Source organism: Solea solea, chromosome 19, assembly GCF_958295425.1.
Source record: "Solea solea chromosome 19, fSolSol10.1, whole genome shotgun sequence".
Classification (NCBI taxonomy): domain Eukaryota; kingdom Metazoa; phylum Chordata; class Actinopteri; order Pleuronectiformes; family Soleidae; genus Solea; species Solea solea.
The window spans coordinates 12,946,659-12,969,587 of record NC_081152.1 but is presented as its reverse complement, the minus strand read 5'-3'; the positions used below and the strand labels follow the sequence as shown (position 1 = coordinate 12,969,587).

The following is a 22,929-nucleotide window of genomic DNA, read 5'->3' as shown; positions in this document are numbered from 1 at the left end:
GTGCGGCTGTGCGTTGTGTTGCGTCCCAACTCTGAGAGCAGAGGTCATCTCTAAAGATTCTATACAGAAAATCGTCCTCACTACGTATTTGCATAATGGATTACGTTATGTTAATTCCTGTTTTTTTTTTTTTTCCAGCATCTTATGTCACCGTGTGTTTCGGCCAGTCGTCAGGCAGTAACGTAAGATGCCTTTGTTTATACCTACAGGAAGCGCAATGTTAAAATTTAAACAGAAGGAATTTGAGGGCATCATTAAGCTGCCTGCTGGCCTATAGCTGTCACCGCTTCACCAAAACAAAAAGATGTGCAGAAAAGCAGCACTATGTGACTTTGATGATACTATTATATAGCTTTAAATAAATGTTAAAAGGTTTGATCAATTTAATTTTTTACTTTGTGACAATTGATATAATGTTTAAAATATTTGGTTTATTGTAACTGGACAAAAAAGAAAAAAAATCCAATTCTACCACAATCTATACTTACTTTTTTATTTGACATTTAATCAAAGAGATTCACGGTAATTACAGAGGCTTATTCGTGTAAGTCTGTAAGTCATTGTGTGATTGATGATCTGATCCCCGTGGCTCTAATGAGCAGTTAGTAATTAGTTTGAAATGCATCTGCCTAATCAAAGATCAGTAATCGAATACCTGCGCAGTAATTTTGTGGGGAGGAGGGAGAGGAGGGGTCCCCGTGAAGATAGAGTTACCTCATCCTTGTATTACATACCTGCACACACACACACACACACACACACATCCTTCCGTAAACACACAGCGTAGCTGTTCAACACTCAGGTGGAGCGCTGGATGAAGGTTTGCTGCCTGGGCTCCATGAATGTTTAACCAGCTCAGTGTTCTACAGAGACAGAAGGGACAGCAGTACCACCCTCCTCCTCCCCCTCCTCCTCCTCCTCCTCCTCTGCCTCCCCAGCCTCTCTGTCCCAGGTGTGGTTCTGGACCTGGTGGGAGCCGGTGTTTGAATCAGGACAGAGAGAAGACTCGGAGTTATGGCAGAACTTGTCGCTCACTGAACCCTGCAGTTAAAGGCTGTGTCTGTTTGAGCAGAAGTTTTAACAGAAGACTCAGCGTTTATAGAAGTTTGGATTCATCAGAATCATCCTCACACGGGACTGAATCGACCATGACACACATGGCTTTGGAAGTGAAGGAGGTTCGTTCTTGGTTTCTGTTCTGTTTTTTATATTCTCCAGGATACTATTTAAGAGTTTGATCTGATTATAGAATCTTACAATGCAACTGGCTTGAAAAAAATGCACCAATTTATTTCAGTTCAAATTACTGGGTGGAATATCTACAGAGCACGATCACCTCAGCTCTGTCTGCTCTCTGATTTTGGATTTTTGTCATCATTATCTTCTTCTTCTTCTTTTCTGATTGGGTTCAGTCTAGGGAGTATACACTGACTCAGCAGAAGAGTGATACACTTACATCGTGGCTCAGTAAAGAGCTCAAATGAAAAGTGGAAAAGAAACACAGCAAAAATGAAGGTTAATTCTGGAGTTAACGATAGTGGACTTGGCCTTGCTTTGGTGGAAGCTTCAGTTCTGACTGACTAGTGGAAAAGTCCAGGTATTTGAATTTTTCCCACGGGAATTGAAGAAGAGGTGAAACGTCTTCAATCTGACTAAAGCAAGTAATCATTTATATCTAACTCCTGAAGAATGACCTGGATCACAAGAACCTTCACTTTCCGCTTATTCCACTGCCAAGTGTCCAAAACATAATTAATGTTGGTTTTATTTGATTCCCATTGCCATGGTTTGTGTGGCATGGATATGTCAAGCAGTTCAGTGTGAAACTGTAGCGACACAGGAGGTTCTATAGTGGACCAGAGCGATGGAGGCCCTGTTGACGGTCAGGTTTCTCTGGACACCTGGAGCCCCCGAAATGTGTGTTGCCCTGGGCGATGTGTGGTGTCAGTCAATGGCCCATGAGGAGTGCTATCTCTTTCAAGAGCCTAACTGCCACTTTGTGGCTCCGTAACAGGATCCTGCACACATACTGGATAGACGGGGACAATGGAGCGCCCGGTCTGCTGGTCAGATAGACTTTCCTGTTCCGATGTTGATGTTGACATCAAAATTTGATGTTTTACGGTAGTTGTTTAAGTTTTTTTGAATGTGTTATCTTATACACATGACAGTGTTGTGTTCATCTGGGGTAATGTTTCCCTTTAACCCCTGAAGGTTTCTTCCACAGTTAATTCAAAAGACAAGGGAAACAAAAAAAAGGAATTTTTGCTCTTTGCTTTTTCGCAAAATTGTCCGTGTGTATTCAGCAGAGGTCACATTTCAGAAAATCTCTGCCTCATGCTCTCAGCTACAGTGAGCAACAACAACACAGGACAGACGAGCTGTACTTTACTTTAATGTGACCACAAATGTCATTTTCAGAATAAATCAACATTTTCAACCTCTGTGATAAAGTAAGAAACAGTTTCAGTATTTGGTTTCTTGTGTTATCACTACAAAGACCATGTCTGGCAAGGCTCTCACGATTTGAAAGTCCTCCTCCTCCTCAGTCTGTACTCATTTGATAAACTACAGAATTGAGATGTTCTTCCTCTTGTGGACAGGCACCACATTATTGATGGTTTCCCATTGAAGGAAGTGAGGGCTGTGATCTATCTGGGTTTCCTGTCATGCTACTGTCCCCCTCCCCCTTCCCCCTCTCAATAAAACCCCACAATGAATTCAGAAAAACTGAGGCAGTGAGACTGACACACACACAGGGACATCAGGGACCTTCAGGACAGGTAACTTTTCACACTTTTTTCTAGGTGTTGAACAGGTTAATTCTTTTTTAATTATTGTGACATTTCTGGCCCAGCTTGTTTTGTCTGTTGTCAGTTGATAGTCAGTTGCTCAGTGGTTGGCAGTGACGAGAGTCAAACGACTGAAGCCTAATACTGGGCGCCTTTCATAGCTCCGTAATTAAAGTGCGTGATGTCACATTTGCTGATTATTTCACTTATTCCGTCAGGAATTAAATAACGGAGCAAATCCTGTTCATAGATTAATAATCCCCATTTGGATCATGCTTGATTAAGTCAAATGTTGTATTTTATGTTTTAGTTATTGTTTGAAGCCCATATGGAATTGTCATACACATGATGGAGTGTTTTGGTGTTTGTGTTGTTCCTTGCTATGATCATGACTTATGGTTCTTCAGAGAGCACAGATTAGATAGTGGCGGCTGAATTTAGATTTGTCATGGGCATAAAGGATGCAGTCAAGGCCGCTAACAGCTGGACGTCAGTGATATAAGGACAGACAGACAGGATGTTAGTCATTATTTCTGTGGGAAATATACAGTAAATCAGTGTGTGTGGTTGAGTTCTTGAGTGACAGCTTCCACAGAACACAGATAACTTCATGGGAAAGTATGGGATGGGACATGATGAATGAAAATAATATATGTAGGTACATTTTGTTAAAGAAGGCACATTTTGAGATATTTTAATAATAATTTTGTTGTTAACTGTTGTTTTATGTCATCTTTGCAACATTAAAGTAACACTGTCTTACTTTAACAATATTCCAGAGTGTATTGTGTTAATTTGTGTATATGATCTGTGTTTGTCTATGATGTGGATTCTATAGGATCCATTCAAAAAGGTTCACCTCAATAATAATAATGTCACGTTATACACAATAGTTCTTTCCTCGTGATGCCCAGTTGCCCTGAAATGTCACTGATGTGCTCTTGATTTGGCGCAGAGCCTGGATGTGCGGTGTAACCAGATCCTGAGGAACATGGAGGCCTCGCTGACAGCTCGGGATCGCGTGGGCATCCAGGATTTTGTTCTCTTGGACGCCTACACGAGTGAGAGTGCCTTCCTGGACAACCTGAGGAAGCGCTTCCATGAGAATCTCATTTACGTGAGTCTTTCCTGTGCACGTTTCATTTTGGACAACCAGGCTGCGCTGTTCCTCCTTCTCCCGTGCTCTAATTAAGCTTTATGGCCTCCACCTTTGACCCCCACAAGGTCCTGATGCTGCGTTGTCTTCTGCTAAATCTGGCACCTTGTGTTGCTGACACAGTAGCTCCTGTCCTTTCATTTGCAGAGTCAGCACTATAAAGGTCACTGCTGTTTGTGAGGTTACAACAAGTGATCAGCCAAATTTATTGCTTTTGATAAGGGGAACAGACTTACTTATCAGTCGAATGACGCACAGTCACCACACTGTTGAAGGACTTTTAATGTCATGTCATTTTTGAGAAAAACAATTGCCTCCATTATTAAATGTGCAAACGTTGCAGACCATGACTTCCTCTCCTTGTCTCGCTTTGCAGACCTACATCGGGACTCTGCTGGTGTCGGTCAATCCGTACAAAGATTTAGACATCTACAGCAAGAAGCAAATGGACACCTACATGGGCGTTAACTTCTTTGAGCTGCCACCTCATATGTAAGACGTTCCTTTATTCCGGAGCAGAAATGTCTTTCTGAAAAGTCTGATTGTGCAGCATGAAAGACTCCGATAGCAAATGTCTATGCCGACTGAACCGTCACTGTCCTCACAGTTATGCTCTGGCAGACAACGTCTTCCGCACGATGCTGTCCGAGTACAACAACCACTTCATCCTGATCTCCGGGGAAAGCGGGGCCGGCAAGACCGAGGCCTCCAAGAAAATCCTCCAGTACTACGCTGTCAGCTGCCCGAGTACCAGACTCCTGAACAATGTTCGAGACCGGCTTCTTCTCTCCAATCCAGTGCTCGAGGTCAGTGAGCTGTGTGTGCATTCATTGATGTGATATTGTGTTTAAAATCAGTCATTTTTGATGACACTTGTGTGTTTTGTATCTTCCAGGCTTTTGGAAATGCCAAAACTCTGAAGAACAACAACTCGAGCCGCTTTGGAAAATATATGGACATCCAGTTTGATCACCAGGTGGAATAAAATCAGAACCAGATGTTTTTGCATTTTTACAGTGTAAATGTAACACAGCAATGTAAAGACCTTAAGGTTAAAGATAAGCTTCTTTCCTCAGGGCGGTGCAGTTGGCGGTCACATCCTAAGCTACCTGTTGGAGAAGTCCCGTGTGGTCCACCAGAATCACGGAGAGAGGAATTTTCACATCTTCTATCAGCTGGTGGAAGGAGGGGAGGAAGATCTGCTCCGCTGGCTCGGCCTACAGAGAAACTGCCAGCACTACAGTTATCTGGTGCAGGTCAGCATTCAAAGAAAACACTATATTTATCTGCTTGGTTTCATGTCTCTAATCCTTTGTCTTCCACAGGGTGAATGTGCCAAAGTTAGCGCTATCAACGATAAAAGTGATTGGAGGACGGTGCGAAAGGCCCTCTCTGTCATAGAGTTCAGTGAGAGCGATATTGAGGTGAGGTAGCGCACTTGATTACTTTACAAATTTAATCTGGAATAAATGATATAAAACCACGTGTGACTGCTTTTCTCTTTGGGTGTAATGCAGAGCCTGTTTGGGATTATTGCTAGTGTGCTCCACCTGGGTAATATCAAGTTTGAAGCAGATGCTCGAGGATACGCCACTCTCAACAACAACCAGGAAATGCACTGGGTGTCAAAGGTGAGGGGCAATCAGAGAACTTGCCGAGTCCGAGTATACATGCCCAGGAGAAAAATGATGATTTATTGGTCACGTACGTGTAACTCCGCCCCGTAGGTGGCGTCGATTTCTCTATAAGCTAGTGTGTATTGAATCTGTTGAATTCTGTATGTTTTGCACCTGCTGTTCATGTTAATCGTGATGCAAATTTGATGGAGCATGGCTCTTGTGGTTGCAGTGCTGTCCGAAGAAAGACTCCGCTGCCACATGATTTCCGTTTATATGTCGTCTCCTTCTACTTGCGGGTCAAAGACCAAGGTGCATGTGTTTTTTGAGCAATTAAATTCACTCGAAACTTTTCTTGGGCTCTTCTTTATTGTAGTTACACTCCAACCTGTCCCACTTTTGTAGTGCTATTTAGCGTTAATGTCTGTCTGTTTGAGGTAGGGAATGAAACGAAAAGCTTTTTTTTTTTTACTTTTGAATACAAATATCAATTTCTTTCCTTTGCTGTGCAGTTGCTGGGGATTCCTGCTGATGTTCTACAACAGGGCTTGACCCACAAGAAGATTGAAGCCAAAACAGAGGAGGTGATTTTAGGCTTTGAGTATGTTTACATGTTGTTTGCAACATTTATTCTACATCATAAGCCATACTGTGATGTTTCAGGTGTTCAGTCCCTTCTCTGTGGACCATGCAGTATATGCCAGGGATGCCCTTGCCAAAGCCATCTATGGCCGCACGTTCACCTGGTTGGTCAACAAGATCAACGAATCCTTAGCTAACAAGGTGTGTAAATGAGAAAAATATCAGACTATTAATATGAGAAAATGGATGAAATAAGATCCTAATTAAGCAAATAATAAAACAAAATCAAAAGCATAACTTTGTGTTTGTGTTAAATCAAGGATTCCTCCAGAAAGACAGTGATTGGCTTGTTGGACATCTACGGGTTTGAGGTTTTCAGCGTGAACAGGTAAAAACCACAACAGCAACAAATCTGATTATTCTTCAACAGCAAATGTGTGAAATTACATATCACATACTGACAAGGCCCTTTTTTTTTTTTTAAATGACAGCTTTGAGCAGTTTTGCATCAACTATTGCAACGAGAAGCTGCAGCAGCTTTTCATCCAACTGACCCTCAAATCCGAGCAGGAGGAGTACGAGATGGAGGGAATTGAAGTAACGACACAACTCCTCCTTGTATTTTCCTCATAGAAGTGACACGCACTGCTACAAATGTGGTTTCTGAATGTATTTTTTTTGTCCTATGCACAGTGGGAACCAGTGCCATATTTCAACAATAAGATCATATGTGACCTTGTGGAGGAGAAATACAGAGGAATCATCTCACTGTTGGTAATGCTGTGACCGAGTTATGGTCCTTTTGACAATATTATGGCACGTGGTTGACTGACTCATGATCGTTCTGTCACATAGGATGAGGAATGTTTACTTCCGGGAGAAGCAACTGATCTAACTTTCCTGGACAAGATGGAGCAAAAGATTGGTGGCCACCCTCATTTTGTCACGTGAGTGAAACACTTATGCTACACAGGAAATGCAGCATGGATCAGGTACATGACTAAGCAGTCCAGCCAACCTATCCTAAATCTCTAAATATCACGATAACCAATAATGACTCTTCCCTATCGTGTAGACATAAACTAGCAGACCAAAAGACGAGGAAAACCATGGACAGAGGTGATTTCCGATTGCTGCACTACGCTGGGGAAGTGACCTATTGTGTTGTTGGTGAGAGATTAAATATTCCTTTAGAATTTCTTTCTTTCTTTCATAAAATACCATTAAATAAGCCTATTTAGAAGTGATCAGAGGATGGTTACAAATTGAATTTTCTTTTTGTAATGACGTGGAGTATTTGGAAAATGTTGTTTTGAAAACATACCTAATCTTCGTCTTTCTTCTGAATACCGTCAGGATTCTTGGACAAAAACAATGATCTGTTGTATCGCAATGGAAAAGAGGTAAACTCACTAAATTTGTATCCTTTGAGACCGAGTGATACTTAGATTTGTTGGTGATTATATTTGAAAATGTACCCAAATATATTGAATTCAGTGTACGACACAAAGACAACATTTCCTCTGAATATTGACTCCATATTCCATAAGAGACATTTGTTTGACTTGTGGGGTGACGACACAGATTTTCCTTCCCATTCTTCTTCTTCTTCAGGTCATGCGACAGTCCAAAAATGCTGTCATCAAGCTCTGTTTTCCATCGACTGAGCCGGACAGCAAGAGGAGACCTGAGACTGTGAGAAGTGCTTCTGGACCGCTATTCTATTATAAAACAAAATATTACTCCTTGTATCTAATTCTCGTCTAATGTGCTTTAACGCGACAGGTGGTGACTCAGTTTAAGAGCAGCCTCGTGGGACTGACAGAGATCTTGATGTCCAAAGAGCCTTGGTACGTCCGCTGCATTAAACCCAATGAAGCCAAGCAGCCAGGTGAGCCGAACAAGTGTTGAACAACAAGTAAGGACCGGACACTTTTGACGCATGACCTCTTATGCTGTGTCTCCTGCAGGACGCTTTGATGACGTTCTGGTGAGACATCAGGTTAAGTACCTGGGGCTGATGGAGCACTTAAGGGTCAGGCGCGCTGGATTTGCTTACCGCCGTAAATATGAGATCTTCCTCCAGAGGTATATGAGCACACGCTGCTCCCGCTTTCATTCACGTTTTGGTATGTCCTCATTTCTCCATGGTGCACTGCAGTGTGTGAGTGTGTTGCATTTGTCCGTGCTCAGGTATAAGCCTCTGTGTCCCGACACCTGGCCCAACTGGAAGGGGACAGCAGCAGAGGGTGTGCACTGCCTCATCAAACACCTGGGCTACAAATCTAACGAGTACAAGATGGGCAGGTAAGCGTAGACCGTCTTCGGTGGACACTGGTTTACAAGGAAGGAAATTCCGAACTGACTGTCTGAACTGTCTCCCCCTGAAGGACAAAAATTTTCATCCGCCACCCAAGAACTCTGTTTGCCACAGAAGACGCCTTTCAGGAGTGCAAACACAAGCTTGGTAAGATGTAGTTGTTGTAAATCAGTTTGTACTGTAGGCATCAAAAACATCACATTTACACATTTATGTGTTACTGTTGCAGCAACAAGGATTCAGGCCAAGTACAAGGGTTACAGAGTCAAAGGAGACTTCCAGAAGCAGAGAGAAGCTGGTAAGAGGCGCACATGTCGTCATTCAGGCAGAAACACTTTTAACACAAATTATTATAATGATAATATGATATTTTCAGCCACTAAAATTGAGACTTGCTGGAGAGGACTCAGGGCCAGAAAGGAGCGAGAAAAGAGATCGTGGGCTGTCAAGGTCATCAAGAAGTAAGTGGATGAAGTCTTAATTTGAAGTTTGCTGAGATGAGATGTCGTCACCCGCCTGTTGATTCTGTTCTAGGTTCATTAAAGGTTTCATGACCAGACATCACCCAGCGTGCGTTGACAACAGCGAGTACCTGGCGTATGTGAGGCAGAACTACCTGACGCGACTGAAGGAGAACCTTCCACAAACAGTACTGCAGAAAGACTTCTGGCTCACACCTCCACCTATAATGCGGGAGGTAAGTGGTTCTTCAGAGGTCTTCACACACTGCTCCACCTGTGGTCAAATTAAGCAGTTTATGAACCACTTTGCTTTTTTTTCAAATGAAGGTGTCCCAAGTCTTGAAGCAGGTCTACATTCGCCACATGGTACAGAAGTACATTAGTGGAATCACTCCACAGAGGAAAGCACAGGTAGTCTATAATCTTCAGTCTATGAGAGATTGAGATAAATTACTAATGCAGCGTGTATGTATTGTGTATGTATCTAAAGTTCACACTATATATTATAATTACTGAATATTCTTTTTTTTACTTTATGTAATCATTCTTTAATATTATATTCCTGTTTCCAGCTCATGTTAAAATTACAGGCTAGCTCCATGTTTAAAGGAAAGAAAGAAAACTATACCTTCAGTGTGGGCAGACCGTTCATGGACACCAGGATAGGTATGACTGGAGAACTTTTTATTTTAAATTTTTTGTACTTTATTGTACTGGTATGGTGCTGCGGTGCTGTACATTAGATTAGATGTGTAGTGTTTAGAAATACTTTCATGTACATAACATATAAATGACAAAAAAGGGAGATTAGATTAATCACAAATTAAATCACAAATCTAAATTATGCATGTTCAAAAGTGAGTGGGAAGAAGTCAAAACCTATCAGGTCCCACCACTTCTCTCTGCACCAAGAGTTTATATGTTTACATTATACATTATACAAGTTTACATTATACATTATACAAGTATCATTGTCATTATCACCATATACACAAAATCTGATCATCATGAATAACAAAAGTAATATAATGCTTATAATATTAGTAATATTATGATTTTCATTATATTATCATTAATGGTAATATTATCATCATATTTAGATATCATACAATCAAAAATAAAATTTGTAATATTTTAATTATCACTGGTGAAAATACTATGCCCCCCACCACGATCGCAATAACAACAATATTAATTACATAATACCGCTGAACAATATTAATCCCTGATTGTGAATAAATATTTTATTTTTTTACTTAATAATATTTAAGGGATTTTTATTAGTATCTCCTTCTTTTTTTTTAAAGGCACAGGCGACATCAACATCAAAGTGCTTCAGATGATAAGACACGAGCAAATTAAGGTAAAGGAACATTAAACTAAAGGAACATGGCTTTAACTTGTACTGCTCCACGCTGACTTGTATCCACTCTGACCTGGTGTGTGTCTGTGCCCACAGTACAGCGTGCCGGTGGTCAAGTACGACAGGAACGGCTTCAGACCTCGTCCTCGGCAGCTCATCTTTACCCTGGAGGCCGCCTACCTCGCAGAAGAGGCCAAGGTCAAGCAGAGGATAGATTACAGTTCTCTGAAAGGTGACATGGGAGGAGACAAAACAAGCACCGTTCTCATAAAAATGACCTTTTTTATACATGCATGATTTTTCTTTATAGGTGTGTCAGTGAGCAACCTGAGTGACAACTTCCTGATCCTTCATGTTACATGCGATGATGTCAAGAAAAAGGTACATTAGGACTGGTGCTGATGGCAACTCTACCTACAAAAAGGCAAAACAAACAAATACAACATAAATCACATAAATTTGTAAGAAACAAAATACACAGTATTGCGATTGGTTTTATCCAGTGATTTTGACCGATATTGGACTGATATCGATCCCCATCCCTCACTGAAAACCTTGTTATTGTCCATGTTGAAGGCGGAGCTGCAGTAAACTGATGCAGACACTAGATCAGCTCACACAGTCTTTATGGGATGTAACATCTGACTGACTGGAGGCCTTTGTTCTTCCAGGGTGATCTGGTCCTGCAGTGTGATCACCTGTTTGAGGCCCTGACCAAACTGAGTGTTATTGCCAACAAGCAGAACTGCATCCATGTGGTCCAGGGCAGGTACAGGATTGATGTTGTAGTTTTCATTTTAAAGGTAGAAAATGTAAATGGTAAAAAACACCAAGTCAAAGACTTTGTCTTATTTATGTGAACTTCTTTTGTCCACCTGCAGCGTGCGATTTGACATCCAGCCGGGCAGAAAGGGATTTGTGGACTTCAAGAGTGGTCAGGAGTCCACTGTCTACAGGGCAAAGAATGGCCATTTGATGGTGGTCAGTACACAGAGTTTTAGACAATGTTAAATTATGAGTGATGTTACCAACAAGTGACTGAGCTCCATTTGCTTTTGTTTTAGGAATCAACAAGAACCAAGTCAAGATTGTGATGCACATGACGTGACGGGACACTGTTGCTCCTCTGAGTCTTGAATCAACAGCCATGATTGTTATATAATCCTGCTCCATGGTTGTTTCATTTAACAGCTGAACGTATACTGTCAGCATCTTTATGGAAATACAACAAGTACTGTAGATGTTATTATCTCGCATATACTGCCAATTCAGTAAAAGAGAGGCAAAAAGAGAACAAAACATGCCGATAACAGAGCCTGACTAGAATAGAAATGTCTTGGATTGTTTTTTATTTGTATTATTTTAAAATGATCTTTGGGCCCAAAATAAATAGCGTATATCTCTGCAATTACAAGCTCTATGTGAATTATCTTGGTATCAAAATAAAGATAATACTTGCAATACCATGACATCATTATATATACCACTGTGTTAGAGTAAATGTAGATGGAACCCAGCATAAATTAAGGATTTTTTTTCTCACCTAAAACAAATATTGCATTTTAAAGCAAATATGACCTTTGACCTTTCAAGGATATTGTGCAACAACATGTGGAAATTAGCTGTGCAAAGACTGATGCTACTGAAGTGTAACATAGCAAAATAACTGCAGTTTTATTAAAGAGTTGCCAAGGCATTCTCCAATTCGGCACAGTTTGGCACCAGCTGTACCATTTGAGATTTCTTCAGTACCAAATTATAAAACCCATCCGTCTTCTATCGCCTTATCCTCCACATGGGCTGAAAGGTGGGGGACAGGTCAGCAGACCATCACAAGCCACATAGAGACAAACAACCATCCATTCTCACATGCACACTTATGGTCAATTTAGACCAATATCATTTTATTTACGTGTCACTATTGGCCTAAAAAATGTATAACTCACGAATAAAACCACACAAAAGGATTATAGTCAAGTCAAGTGGGTTTTATTGTCAACAGAATCAAGCTCAGGTCACTAAATGCACGTCAATCACTCCATTCTCCAATTGGCCCTGTAATGACCAATCACAACAGGGATAGTCCGCCCAAAGCATGCCGGGAGATGGCGTTCGTCATTCGAAGCGGTTTCAGTTTCATTCCGGTGGATTTAAGGTCTTTTGACAAACAGTAAAGGTAAGAAAACATTTCTGGTTGTATTTCTTCAATAGGGGCTGTTGTTGTGCTCTTATTTTGCGGCCGAATCAGTGAATCTTGGTTGTAAAGTGATAAAAAAGGTCTGTCAGTGTCCAAGAGACACGTGTTTCTCCAGTGCAGCTAATCAATGTTTACACTGCAAAGGTGTGTTCTACACCTGCTGTGTTTCACCGGCTGGTGTTTCAACTGTGTTTGGTGAACATAAGAATGGTTTTTATGAGCTTTTAGCCGAGTTCCGGACCTTTCTGTGGGTATGCATATACGTTTTTATTAAACTTTATGTCGTGTTTGTTGCTGCGTGCTAGATGCCAGCAGCTCTCATCCAAGTTTAGTTTATTAGTTTAGTTGCGGGGACCATGTTCAGAACCAGGTCTATACAAGAGTTAGCTAAATAGCTAATTTGCATCTGTGGTCCCTGGGCAGGGAGTTAAAATTCAAGGTCATCACATATCCCTAAACAGTAATGCACTTGTTTTTTTTTTCAATTAAATGTATCTTAAGTTTTGTTTAGATTATATAAGTAGGGATACACTACATGTGTTTGTTTTTATATCTGTATATGTATGTATGTGTGTGTATATATATATATATATATATATATATATATATATATATATATATATATATACATATTATTACATACAGTTTGCAGTATTTAGCCACAAATATGTATCTGTGTATATAAAACCTCACACATGCTGTAGCTTTACATTAAAACATCTTAAAAGCACAACTGATTCTTGGTATGTAAATAACTGAAAAATGTTTTTTGTTTTTTTTTATGGGTGCTTAAAATAATATTACCAGTAGTATATACTGTATGACACTGTGCTGATGATTTCAGAGGCTGCAGCTCCACCTACTGGCAAATATAATTACAATGTAAGTGGCCAGTGACGTGGCAAATATTTCCTTCTTCAGAACATGAAGGCAAATGATTCAGAAAGTGTATAAAAAAAATACTGGAAAGTCTTAAAGTATATGAAATCTACTGTCATTTTCCGATATTAAATGTAATGAAGTTTTATAAATAAATATAAAAGTAATTAAAAAGTGAGGAGTTGGGATTGAGCCATGGTCGCTCAGTGGTAGGGCAAGTTGTCTTGTAAACTGGAAGGTTGTGGATTCAATTCCTGGCCCCTCTAGTCTATATGTGTTCTTGAGCAAGAAACCTAACCCCATGTTACAGCGTGTGATGTCAAAACTGTAGTGGAAGGCAGCTCATCAAGACCAGAAAAGCATTACCAACTCTTCTTCTTATGATTTTATTTGGTAATAACGAGTAATGTCGTGGAGTAAAAGTAAAAGTTGCTAGAAATGTAAATAACAAAGTAAAGTACACATATGTGAATGTTGTACTTAAGTACACTAACAAAGTATTTGTACATTGTTATATTACAACACTATATATACAGATATAAATCTGGCTCTGGGTCGAAGGAACCTCTAGAGTACATACTAAAAACAACAAAAACAAAAAGTCAAGGTAACACCTAAAATAATTACATTCAATCCAACTAAAGTGAGCAAATTATACACATTTTTTTTAAACTGTTATTTTTTTCAGTGCAGTTGGCTTGAAAGTATAGTGAAGGGAAAATCATCTCTGACTAACTATGGAGGAAGTTTACGACACACATGTACAATACTGTCATGTCATTTGTTTTCTTCCCTGGCCTAATGAGGCCAAACTTAGCAGCCGTCATTACTGATAACCCCAACTGTAACTCACTAGTCAAACAAACAAATAAAGTTAAAATTATGGTCCCTTAGTCATCAAGCGTTCAAAAGTCCAGTCACACGTTAGGAATGAATCGAAAGATTGAACGTAAGCTGGTGACCTGTGGTCATGTGGTACAGCTCAAACTGTGATCACACTGACTTCTGGCTAATGATTAACAGATGAAGGGAGGAGGTTCATAAAAATGCTGAGTGTACTGTATCTGCCAGAGTGAGTGGAGCAGAAACGTGGACTGACAGAGTCACTGTCACGATGGAAAGATTGACAGCAATAATATTTGTCCTTCTCATTTCATGTATCTGCAGTATATCAGGTGAGTACCTAAAATACATGATTATATATCATCTCATTTAACTGTTTGCTCATGAGAGAGGATCAACGTGATTTATATGAACCAAAAATGTTAAAGGAGGGCATGCCTGAATACGTACATTAAAAACATTTTTATTTTATTGTTAAGTTTTATGTTTAGTGAATCAAACTGGAGCAAGCCTTGTTCTTATTTGATATCTTTTAGGCACAATTAAGTGTTACATACAGTAGAGAGTGTTCATGTAGCTGGGGATAGCAGAGAAAACATGTTGAAGGCCAGTATAAAACATATTAATACATTTATATCCTGTCCAGCTGCCAAAAAGTTTTTTCAATCTTGATGACCACTCCGTCTCCGGGAAAACTCTACACGTGGGGTTAAGTGTCTTGTCCAAGGACACATCAGCATGTAGACTAGAGCTCGAGACGGGAACAAAATCCACAACCTTTTGAGTTGAAAGACGACACACTTCACCACTGAGCTACTGTTGCTGATAACAAAGCTGTAGCTCTTGTGCACATAGGAATATGTAGTTGAACACATTATTGTGTGACAGCATGATAAACCTCTCACAATATTCAAAATGTAGTGAAGAATCTTAGGGACCAACACTCAATACCGTCTGCTCCCTGTAAGGAACTTCATACGCCTCTACTGACAAAAACAAGTGAACTAACCCTTTAAAATGTCTCTTTTTTCATGGACAGGACAGACATGTGAGGGAAACTGTGGAAGAAAACTCCACACATGTTCATGTCACCCCACGTGTACGTCTCTGAAGACGTGCTGCACAGACTATAAGGAGTACTGTGTGGACATCTCTCCGTACTCTGGGTCCGCTTTTGGAGGGACCGATTTCGTTGTCCTCGATGCAACGTTCAATAAGACGTCCCATATTGTTTGCAGGTACTGTAAGACGTGGATAAACTTATCAATCTTAGCTTGTCTTCTCCAGACAAAAACACTTGGATTTGTGTGTTTCAGTTAAAATGTGATTTATTTTTTATTTAGGTTCAACCGAAATATCGACACTGTGGGGTACGTGGACGAAAACAGCAGAGGCCACTGCATCTCCCCACTTCTCTATGAAACGGGATGGATTTCACTGCTCATCTCCTCAGACAATGGAATCATATTCAGCAGGAGTGGAGCCTGGCTCTCAGGTCTGCACATTTTAATTTATTAGAACTTATAGACACATTTATAAATGTTTAAACGCCGTTAATGCCTTTGTATTCAAACGCTTTGCTTCAGTTCATACTGGCAAGTTGGATTCACGGTTCAAGGCGACTCTGGTTAACGCAACAAAATGGCAGTACTACGGCACACCTAATGTCGGAGGCAGTCTCCACATGAGTTGGGATAAGTCTTTGGTGAGAGCTGACAGGGTCAACATAGAGCTGTGGGGATACAAGGAGACCGGTGAGTACAACTGTAACAACTTTTTGACCGATTGAACGTCTGCTGGGGGAAACGGCTGAATATGTTTCTCTGTAGGTGAACCGTATACAAACTCGTGGCAGGGTCAGTGGCAGTATCTGTACTCACTTGCAAAGGATCGGACAAACAGTGGTTCCTTCAGCTTTGTGCCCAAACCGTCAGAGAAGTTTTCAAGTTGGGAACTCGGCGCCGTCAGAGTCAGTCACAGTAACTATTCCGACGGCATGTGGTATGTACGAGAGATTTGATTTTATTGCTATTTTCTTATGGTTTGACAGGGTTTAAATCTGCAAAAGTTCTTTTACAATAAAAACTATTGTTTAAGGGCCCAGTGTGCAGGGGATCTATCAACAGAAATGTAATAAAGTATAATTATATCTTGTGTTGAGACCTGTTGTAGGCCATTTGTAGAGCTGCTACTCGATTAATGTGTCGGTTATTTTCACTTAATCGAGTAATCGTTTGGTCCATAAAACATCAGAAAACGTTAAAAAATGTTGATCAGTGTTTGTCAAACCTGGAAATGATGATGTTCTCGAAATGTCTTGTTTTCACCACAAACCAGAACGTTTCAGTTTTAATGATTTCTTTGTTATATTGAGCAAAGAAATGAAGCTAAAACAATCGGAAATCTTGTTGTTTTAATCATGAAAGAAGCTTCAAACCGATTAATCGATTACCAAAATTGTGTTATAGACGATTCATTTAGCAATCGATCAATAATTGATTCGAATAATTGTTTCAGCTCTAGCCATTTGTTTAAAACAGGAGGTTTTCTTCCACAAAGTCTGCCCATGTTGCCCTCCCATGTTTCTAGAGTAGCTCATGTTTGTGTTATTATGCCACATTAAGGCCGCGGCAGTGTCTTGTATACATAAGTTTATGAGGCAAAAGAGATTGAAATGGTAGCGATAGTCAACTTCACCCCTGGATGCCACTAAATCTTGCACAATGGTCCTTTTTAATTATGATATTGTGACTGAAACGTCAACTGAAAACAATTGGTACGGTAGATAAAAGCTGTATTTGTCTCGTTCAGGAATGTGCAGGCTGCGTGGACGGAGGATCACGCTCTGGCTTGGCACCTGGAGGATCATTTTCGGCAGAACTCGGCAGTTTGGGCCGAGGGCAAATGTTTAGCGTGGGACCAGCTGGAAGAGAATCTGCCCAACTTCCTGAGTGAGATCATAGACTGTCCCTGCACTCTGGCTCAGGCCAGAGCAGACACTGGCCGGTTTCATGTAAGTGTGAAGAAGAGAATGGTTTAACTGAGAAAGTTTAACTGTTGCCTCACAGCGAGAAGGTGCTGGGTTTTCGGGCACCTTTCTTTGTGGAGTTGTTTCCCCCGTGTTGGTTCACATCGGGGGCAAACACAGAACAGATGAAAAATTTATTAATTATTTTAATCATTTTTATTTCCAATGTATTTACTTGTCTTGCCTTTCCTTTAGTCCAACACATTTACGGGCAAAGCCATTCACTGCCTCGGCTGCAGTGGCAGGTGAAAGACCAATTTACTATTTATTCATTGTTCTACTCTGAGTTACAGCTACAACTAAAACAATGACATTTATTATTTAACAGATAGGCAACCAGTATGGTCCAAGTCTTTTATCACCTACTGCGGGGGAAAGTCCAGCTCCTCTCACTTCTGTTGACCTCCACCCATAACAAAAAAAAGGCCCCGGGATTACTATTCTAATGACAATGCTTGTCACTGCGTTGACTCAGTCATATTTAAACAGGTGCAGCATGTGCAGATCATATCTCTGTGTGAATAATTTGTGTGGTGCATGTTATTAACTGACTTATTATTTCCACTTAACAACGATTACATGTGAGTTAATCAAGGCCACAGTTTACTAGCTGGTGAAGCCAGTTAGTAAAACGTGTCTTACTACTCACAGTCACTATCTCTCTCTCCCCCCCCTCTCTCTCCAGACGGATTATGGCTGTGACATAGAGAAGGGGAGTGTTTGCACTTATCACCCTGGGTGTGTTCACTGTGTGAGGGCCATACAAGCCAGGTGAGTCCTTCACCAAGACCGTGAACCTGCCCTCAACATCATATTCCCAATGTTGTCATATTTGTCCCTGTGATATTCATAGACTAGTTCATATAAAACATGTATATGTACACATGTTTATATGATATTATCTTTTGTGGTTTAAAAAACAGACACATGTCATGATGTTTTTGTTACAGTCCTGTCTTTAGTGGCATTTTTCTTATCAGTAACTACTATGATCTCACCTTGATAATACTCTTTACACTCCTTTTACGACCTTGTTTTGAAGTCAATCGAAGCTTTTGGCAATATTTGATTAGATTTTTATTTAACTTACATTGTTTTAACTTCAGAGCACTTTGTAATATTGTCACGAAAATTGCTCCATAAATAAGCTTGTTGATGGGTCGTACATGTTCACTTTGAATGATGGCACATAAAACAGTAAAGTGTGCTGCATCTAAAAGCTGTAATATTATATATTAATATAACGCCGATTAGTAATCATTTGTAATAAATATCTTTGTTCTGTATTCAATTATCTTTGAGATTTTCTTTTTTCATTTAATGAATTTAGTGACACTCAATCAAATGTATCCAATATTTTGGATTATTGGTTAATTCAGTGTATCACATCTTACTTTTTCATACTTAACTCTTTCATGACAGTTCAGCCTCATAGATGTTTGGATCTTTGGCTCCAGCAGAGTTTGCCTGACTTTGTTTTGTAACTGTCTCAACAGTCCTGAGTACGCAGCAGGACAACAGTGTTGTTACGACAGCACCGGTGCTCAAGTCCTGACTGGAGACTCCATTGGGGGAAGCACACCAGACCGAGCGCACGACTGGGGCTCACCTCCCTTCATGAGACCCCCGAGGATCCCCGGACAGTCCCACTGGGTCTACGACGTCCTCAGCTTCTACTACTGCTGCCTGTGGTCGGACAACTGCCACTACTACTTCAAACACCGGCCGTCCAGTGACTGCACACGTTACCATGTGCCCAGCTCAGGTAGCAGAGTGAACCGTTCACCTTTTAAAATGTGTTTTTAAAGAGTTGTCTTCTTCCCTTGAGTCATCATTTTCTGTGTTTGACATCAGCTGTGGTGTTCGGAGATCCACACTTCATCACGTTTGATGGTGTCAGCTATTCCTTCAACGGCAGAGGAGAGTACACGCTGGTGAATTCAGCAAAGAAAAAGCTGACAATCCAGGGAAGAACAGAACCCGTGAATGGTGAGTGACCACAGGGACTGAGATGGTGACAAAACACAAACACAAACACTTGCCCTTTACTTTATGTCATTCATCTGCTTGTTAGCCACCATAAAGGCGACGCAGTTGACAGCAGTGGCTATGAGAGAAGCGTCCTCTGACATTATTGAGGTGCGGCTTGTCGCTAACCACACCGGTCTCGAGGTGCTGCAGAATCAAAAGTCTCTCTCCTTCGCTGAGCAGAGCTGGATGGACCTGCATGGTGAGACTTTTACTTTTGACTTTTACTGACCCCCTGCTATAATCTTGAGAAATTATATTCCCTTTGTTCTTTTTATTGGACAGCAAGTGTGAACTGTTGACTTTGTGAGTCATTACAGGGTGCAAAGAAAATGTATTTACATCATATTTTCAGTACAGCTACAGCTAAATGTATTATTTGAGTCAGGAAGTCACAAACAAAAACGCTGAGTAGTGTTACCCAGAAAACATGTTTCAACCAGCCTACACAGTATTATCGGCATTAGTAAAAATGTATTCAAACCCTCTTCCTTTCAAAATAAATGGCATTATCTTTCCCTCTTCATTGTGCCACACTGACAAACTCAATTTCAAATGGAAAACCATGAATCCATATAGTTTCACAGGTTTTACTGCTACTTCTATTAAAGAAATGAATCCTATCACTAATTCCACAACAGTTCAACATGAGGAGGAAACTGAGAGTTATTTTGTGGTTCCTATAGCTATAAATGATATAAAATGTAAAATAATAATACCCTAACCCAGCCCAAACAGGCTTACAACACACTATTATTTAGAAATACAGTATGTCAGAGTAGAACCTGGGTAGCAAACTATTCTGTTCTGTCCTCACCAATGCTTAGGGAGGTGTTTGTTACAACTTTAACAGAATCTCTCTCTCGTAGGTGTGTTTGTGTTCTGTCCTACCCCAACAAACGTGACCGTAATGTTCCCCTCCGGAGCCGGGGTGGAGGTGCGACTGAGGGGGGGAACCATGACAACCACTGTGCTCCTGCCACTGGAGTTTATAAACGCCACACTCGGACTGTTGGGGAAGATGAACGGGGATGCCAGGGACGACCTGGTCCTCAGCCACGGCCAGCTCGTGAGGAACCTCAGCAATCCAGAGGAGTTGTTCAGTTTTGGGGCAAGCTGTAAGAAACCAGTGAATACGATTAAGATTATTAGCCACAGTTCTTATGACGTCCTCAACTTCCTGTGAAGATAGGTTTATAAATGTGTTGTGAAACAGTATGATTGCAGTTTTATTGTGTGAGATAGCAACAGCTACAGTTTTATTTTAGACTATGACATTTACAAAGTAGGACTTTGGTCAAGTTTTAAAATGCAATCTGAAGTCATAATGTAGTGCATTTATTATAGGTTACGCTGTTACGCAATTTCTTTACCACACTGCCTGATAAGTTTCTGTCCACTTCAGGTGGGAAAATGTAATTCTCTCCATGTTTTTCATGCTCAAGAAAAAACAATTATCATTTTATGAAACAGGAACAGATACCATTGGTGCATTTACCTTAATGAATGTAATGAAGCATCTTTCTTTTTGTCTTGCAGGGGCTGTATACAACTCATCCGCCTTGTTCACATATGATTCACAGTATCTTTTGGACACCTATTACTATGTTCCAAGACATGACCACACTTTTATTCCAGTGTTCTCTGTCTCTGAGAATCCGGGTGATCCGTTAAATGAGCAGGCATCTGAGATTTGCTCTGGAGAGGGGTCCAAGTTCTGTAGGTAAGCAAAATGACTTTTACTGTTTACATTATCAGAGTCAAAAGGTGAGGTGAGGTGGTGTATGAAAGAGAAATAGACACAAACCAGGCATTGAGTTGCTTAAAAAGAACAGTTGAGAGGAATTGTATTAAAAAGTATTTAGCATTTATAGATTTTGGCCTATAACCAGCGGGGTCACACACTTTGCTTCATGTTAAATAAAAGAAGTCAGGCCTGGACCACAAACGCTTTTGGTTTATGTTTACATTCTGACAGAACGTGCATAAAACACCAGTAAGTCGACAATGAGGAAACCATAAGAAAACAACTGAAAACAAAGGTCCCACATGTTTGTCATGTAAAACAACAATGGACAGTGGAATTATACATGTTAACCCTTAGAAACACGGAGCATTTAGGCTGCCTTTTTCCCATTATTATGTTAAAATAATAGGCTATAAGAATATGCACGATTGTGTCTGATATCCTTTTTTTCAGCACAACAATTTGATAAAAAAAATATATAGACACTAGACAAGTTTTAAAATCTGATTGAATTTGTGAAACTGGGAAACACTCGGTGATGTGATGTATAAAACGAATCTTAACTTTGACTCAACGACACATAAGAAGTGCCGCGTGAGCACTAAGGGTTAACACATATTACAATTAGTATTATCAGCAAAACAGCAGCTTACTCTTGACCATTTCCTCCGTTGTACAGGTACGACATCTTGGTTGGTCGGAATCCAAGCATGGGAAATGCTACGAGGGCGTCTTTTCAAAGTCACATTTCTCTTGTGGATAATCTAAAGCAAGGTACAAAGACAGAGAAACTCTCTGAAGGTTTATTGATTTAAATGTACATGTTGTTTCCTCAGAGTGACTTACTGTCACACTGTGCTTTTCAGTGATCTCCTGTGGCTGGCTTCCACCTCCGGAAAAAGGGAAGAAGGAGGGGACAGTATACTTACAAGGAGCTACGGTGAATTTCTCCTGCAATGGCGATTACACTCTCAAAGGATCGGCAGAGCGCGTCTGCCAGGAGAACGGACAGTGGTCTGGAGAGGAGACACATTGCCGTGTTCCAAGTATGGATGAATTATTAAATCAGTCTCATCCAATAATCTCTAATCTTGTGTGGATTTACACTTTCAAGATCTCCAGTGTTTCCTGTATTAAATACTGATAGTTTTTTAAGTTTTGATTAAAAGTATCTGCTGACCTTTATATGATCTTAATGCCATCGAGTGGCTGCGTTTGTACAAGTGAAAATCATAAGAATGTACTTTTTTCCTGTCTGGTACCTCATCACAGACGTTGGACCACGAAACAATCATGTGACTATAACAGTACACTGTCTTTGTCCATTTTCAGTCCACTTTGCGGGAATGGTGGCCGGTTCAGTTTTGGGAGCATTAGCGCTGATTGTAATTATAACAACAATCGTAATCGCCTCCAGGAAACACAAAAGGTCCGGTAAAGTATAAGAAAACCTGTTGTCATTTTGAGAATAATGAAAAGGAAATCAAAATGAACTTTCCGTTTTTTGTTTTGTTTTTTTTTATTTCAGAAAAGCTGCACGTTCAAATGACGCTGTGACGAGTGACCACTTCTAATCCTCTTTTTTTCTCTCTCTCTCTCGTAAGTCTCATACTAAACTAAAACTGTTCATATGTTTGACCTAATACTGAAATAAATGGAGACAACTTGTTCATCAGTACATAAAGTTTGAGAAGGAATGGAAGAAAAGGTTTTGTTCTAACATCTATAGGTTGTAACTGTGTTGCACTTTTATTGTAAAGTTAGACCTTTGTTGATTTATGTTTGTTCGTTGGTACACAAGTTAATTCTGCCAAACACTCCATTTTTATCTATTTTAGCGACTGAAGAAAACATGTTTTTTGTGTCTTTGTATTTGTGGAAAACAGAAATGAAAACTATAAAACAAACTAAACTCTG

The 22,929-nt window shown here is 40.3% G+C and overlaps 2 protein-coding genes across 3 annotated transcripts; both read left to right on the top strand.

Annotated features, from left to right (window-relative positions):
• Nucleotides 1-567: 567 nt before the first annotated feature.
• Nucleotides 568-11,698, top strand: myo1hb (myosin IHb). 2 transcript variants are annotated; one of them, XM_058617374.1, is made up of 32 exons: nt 570-1,178; nt 3,748-3,909; nt 4,325-4,440; nt 4,556-4,754; nt 4,844-4,924; nt 5,025-5,204; nt 5,274-5,372; nt 5,466-5,579; nt 6,077-6,148; nt 6,228-6,347; nt 6,467-6,534; nt 6,638-6,743; nt 6,840-6,920; nt 7,002-7,093; nt 7,222-7,316; nt 7,503-7,549; nt 7,761-7,841; nt 7,932-8,037; nt 8,117-8,234; nt 8,340-8,453; nt 8,537-8,613; nt 8,696-8,764; nt 8,843-8,927; nt 9,001-9,163; nt 9,255-9,338; nt 9,500-9,593; nt 10,235-10,290; nt 10,387-10,522; nt 10,601-10,671; nt 10,962-11,059; nt 11,172-11,271; nt 11,355-11,698. In XM_058617374.1, the coding sequence occupies exons 1-32, from the start codon at nt 843-845 to the stop codon at nt 11,382-11,384; spliced, it is 3,450 nt and encodes a 1,149-aa protein (XP_058473357.1). In that variant the 5' UTR covers nt 570-842; the 3' UTR covers nt 11,385-11,698. The 2 variants fall into 2 exon arrangements, with proteins under 2 accessions (XP_058473356.1, XP_058473357.1); XM_058617373.1 differs by having other exon boundaries at nt 568-1,178; nt 5,025-5,372.
• A 2,727-nt stretch (nt 11,699-14,425) lies between these two features.
• On the top strand, nt 14,426-22,929 carry LOC131446250 (sushi domain-containing protein 2-like). Its single transcript, XM_058617375.1, has 16 exons — nt 14,426-14,541; nt 15,249-15,447; nt 15,553-15,704; nt 15,796-15,963; nt 16,039-16,210; nt 17,021-17,222; nt 17,923-18,008; nt 18,734-19,002; nt 19,092-19,226; nt 19,312-19,467; nt 20,135-20,383; nt 20,805-20,988; nt 21,692-21,786; nt 21,879-22,058; nt 22,345-22,441; nt 22,541-22,929. Exons 1-16 carry the CDS (start codon nt 14,481-14,483, stop codon nt 22,584-22,586), a joined length of 2,451 nt encoding a protein of 816 aa, XP_058473358.1. The 5' UTR covers nt 14,426-14,480; the 3' UTR covers nt 22,587-22,929.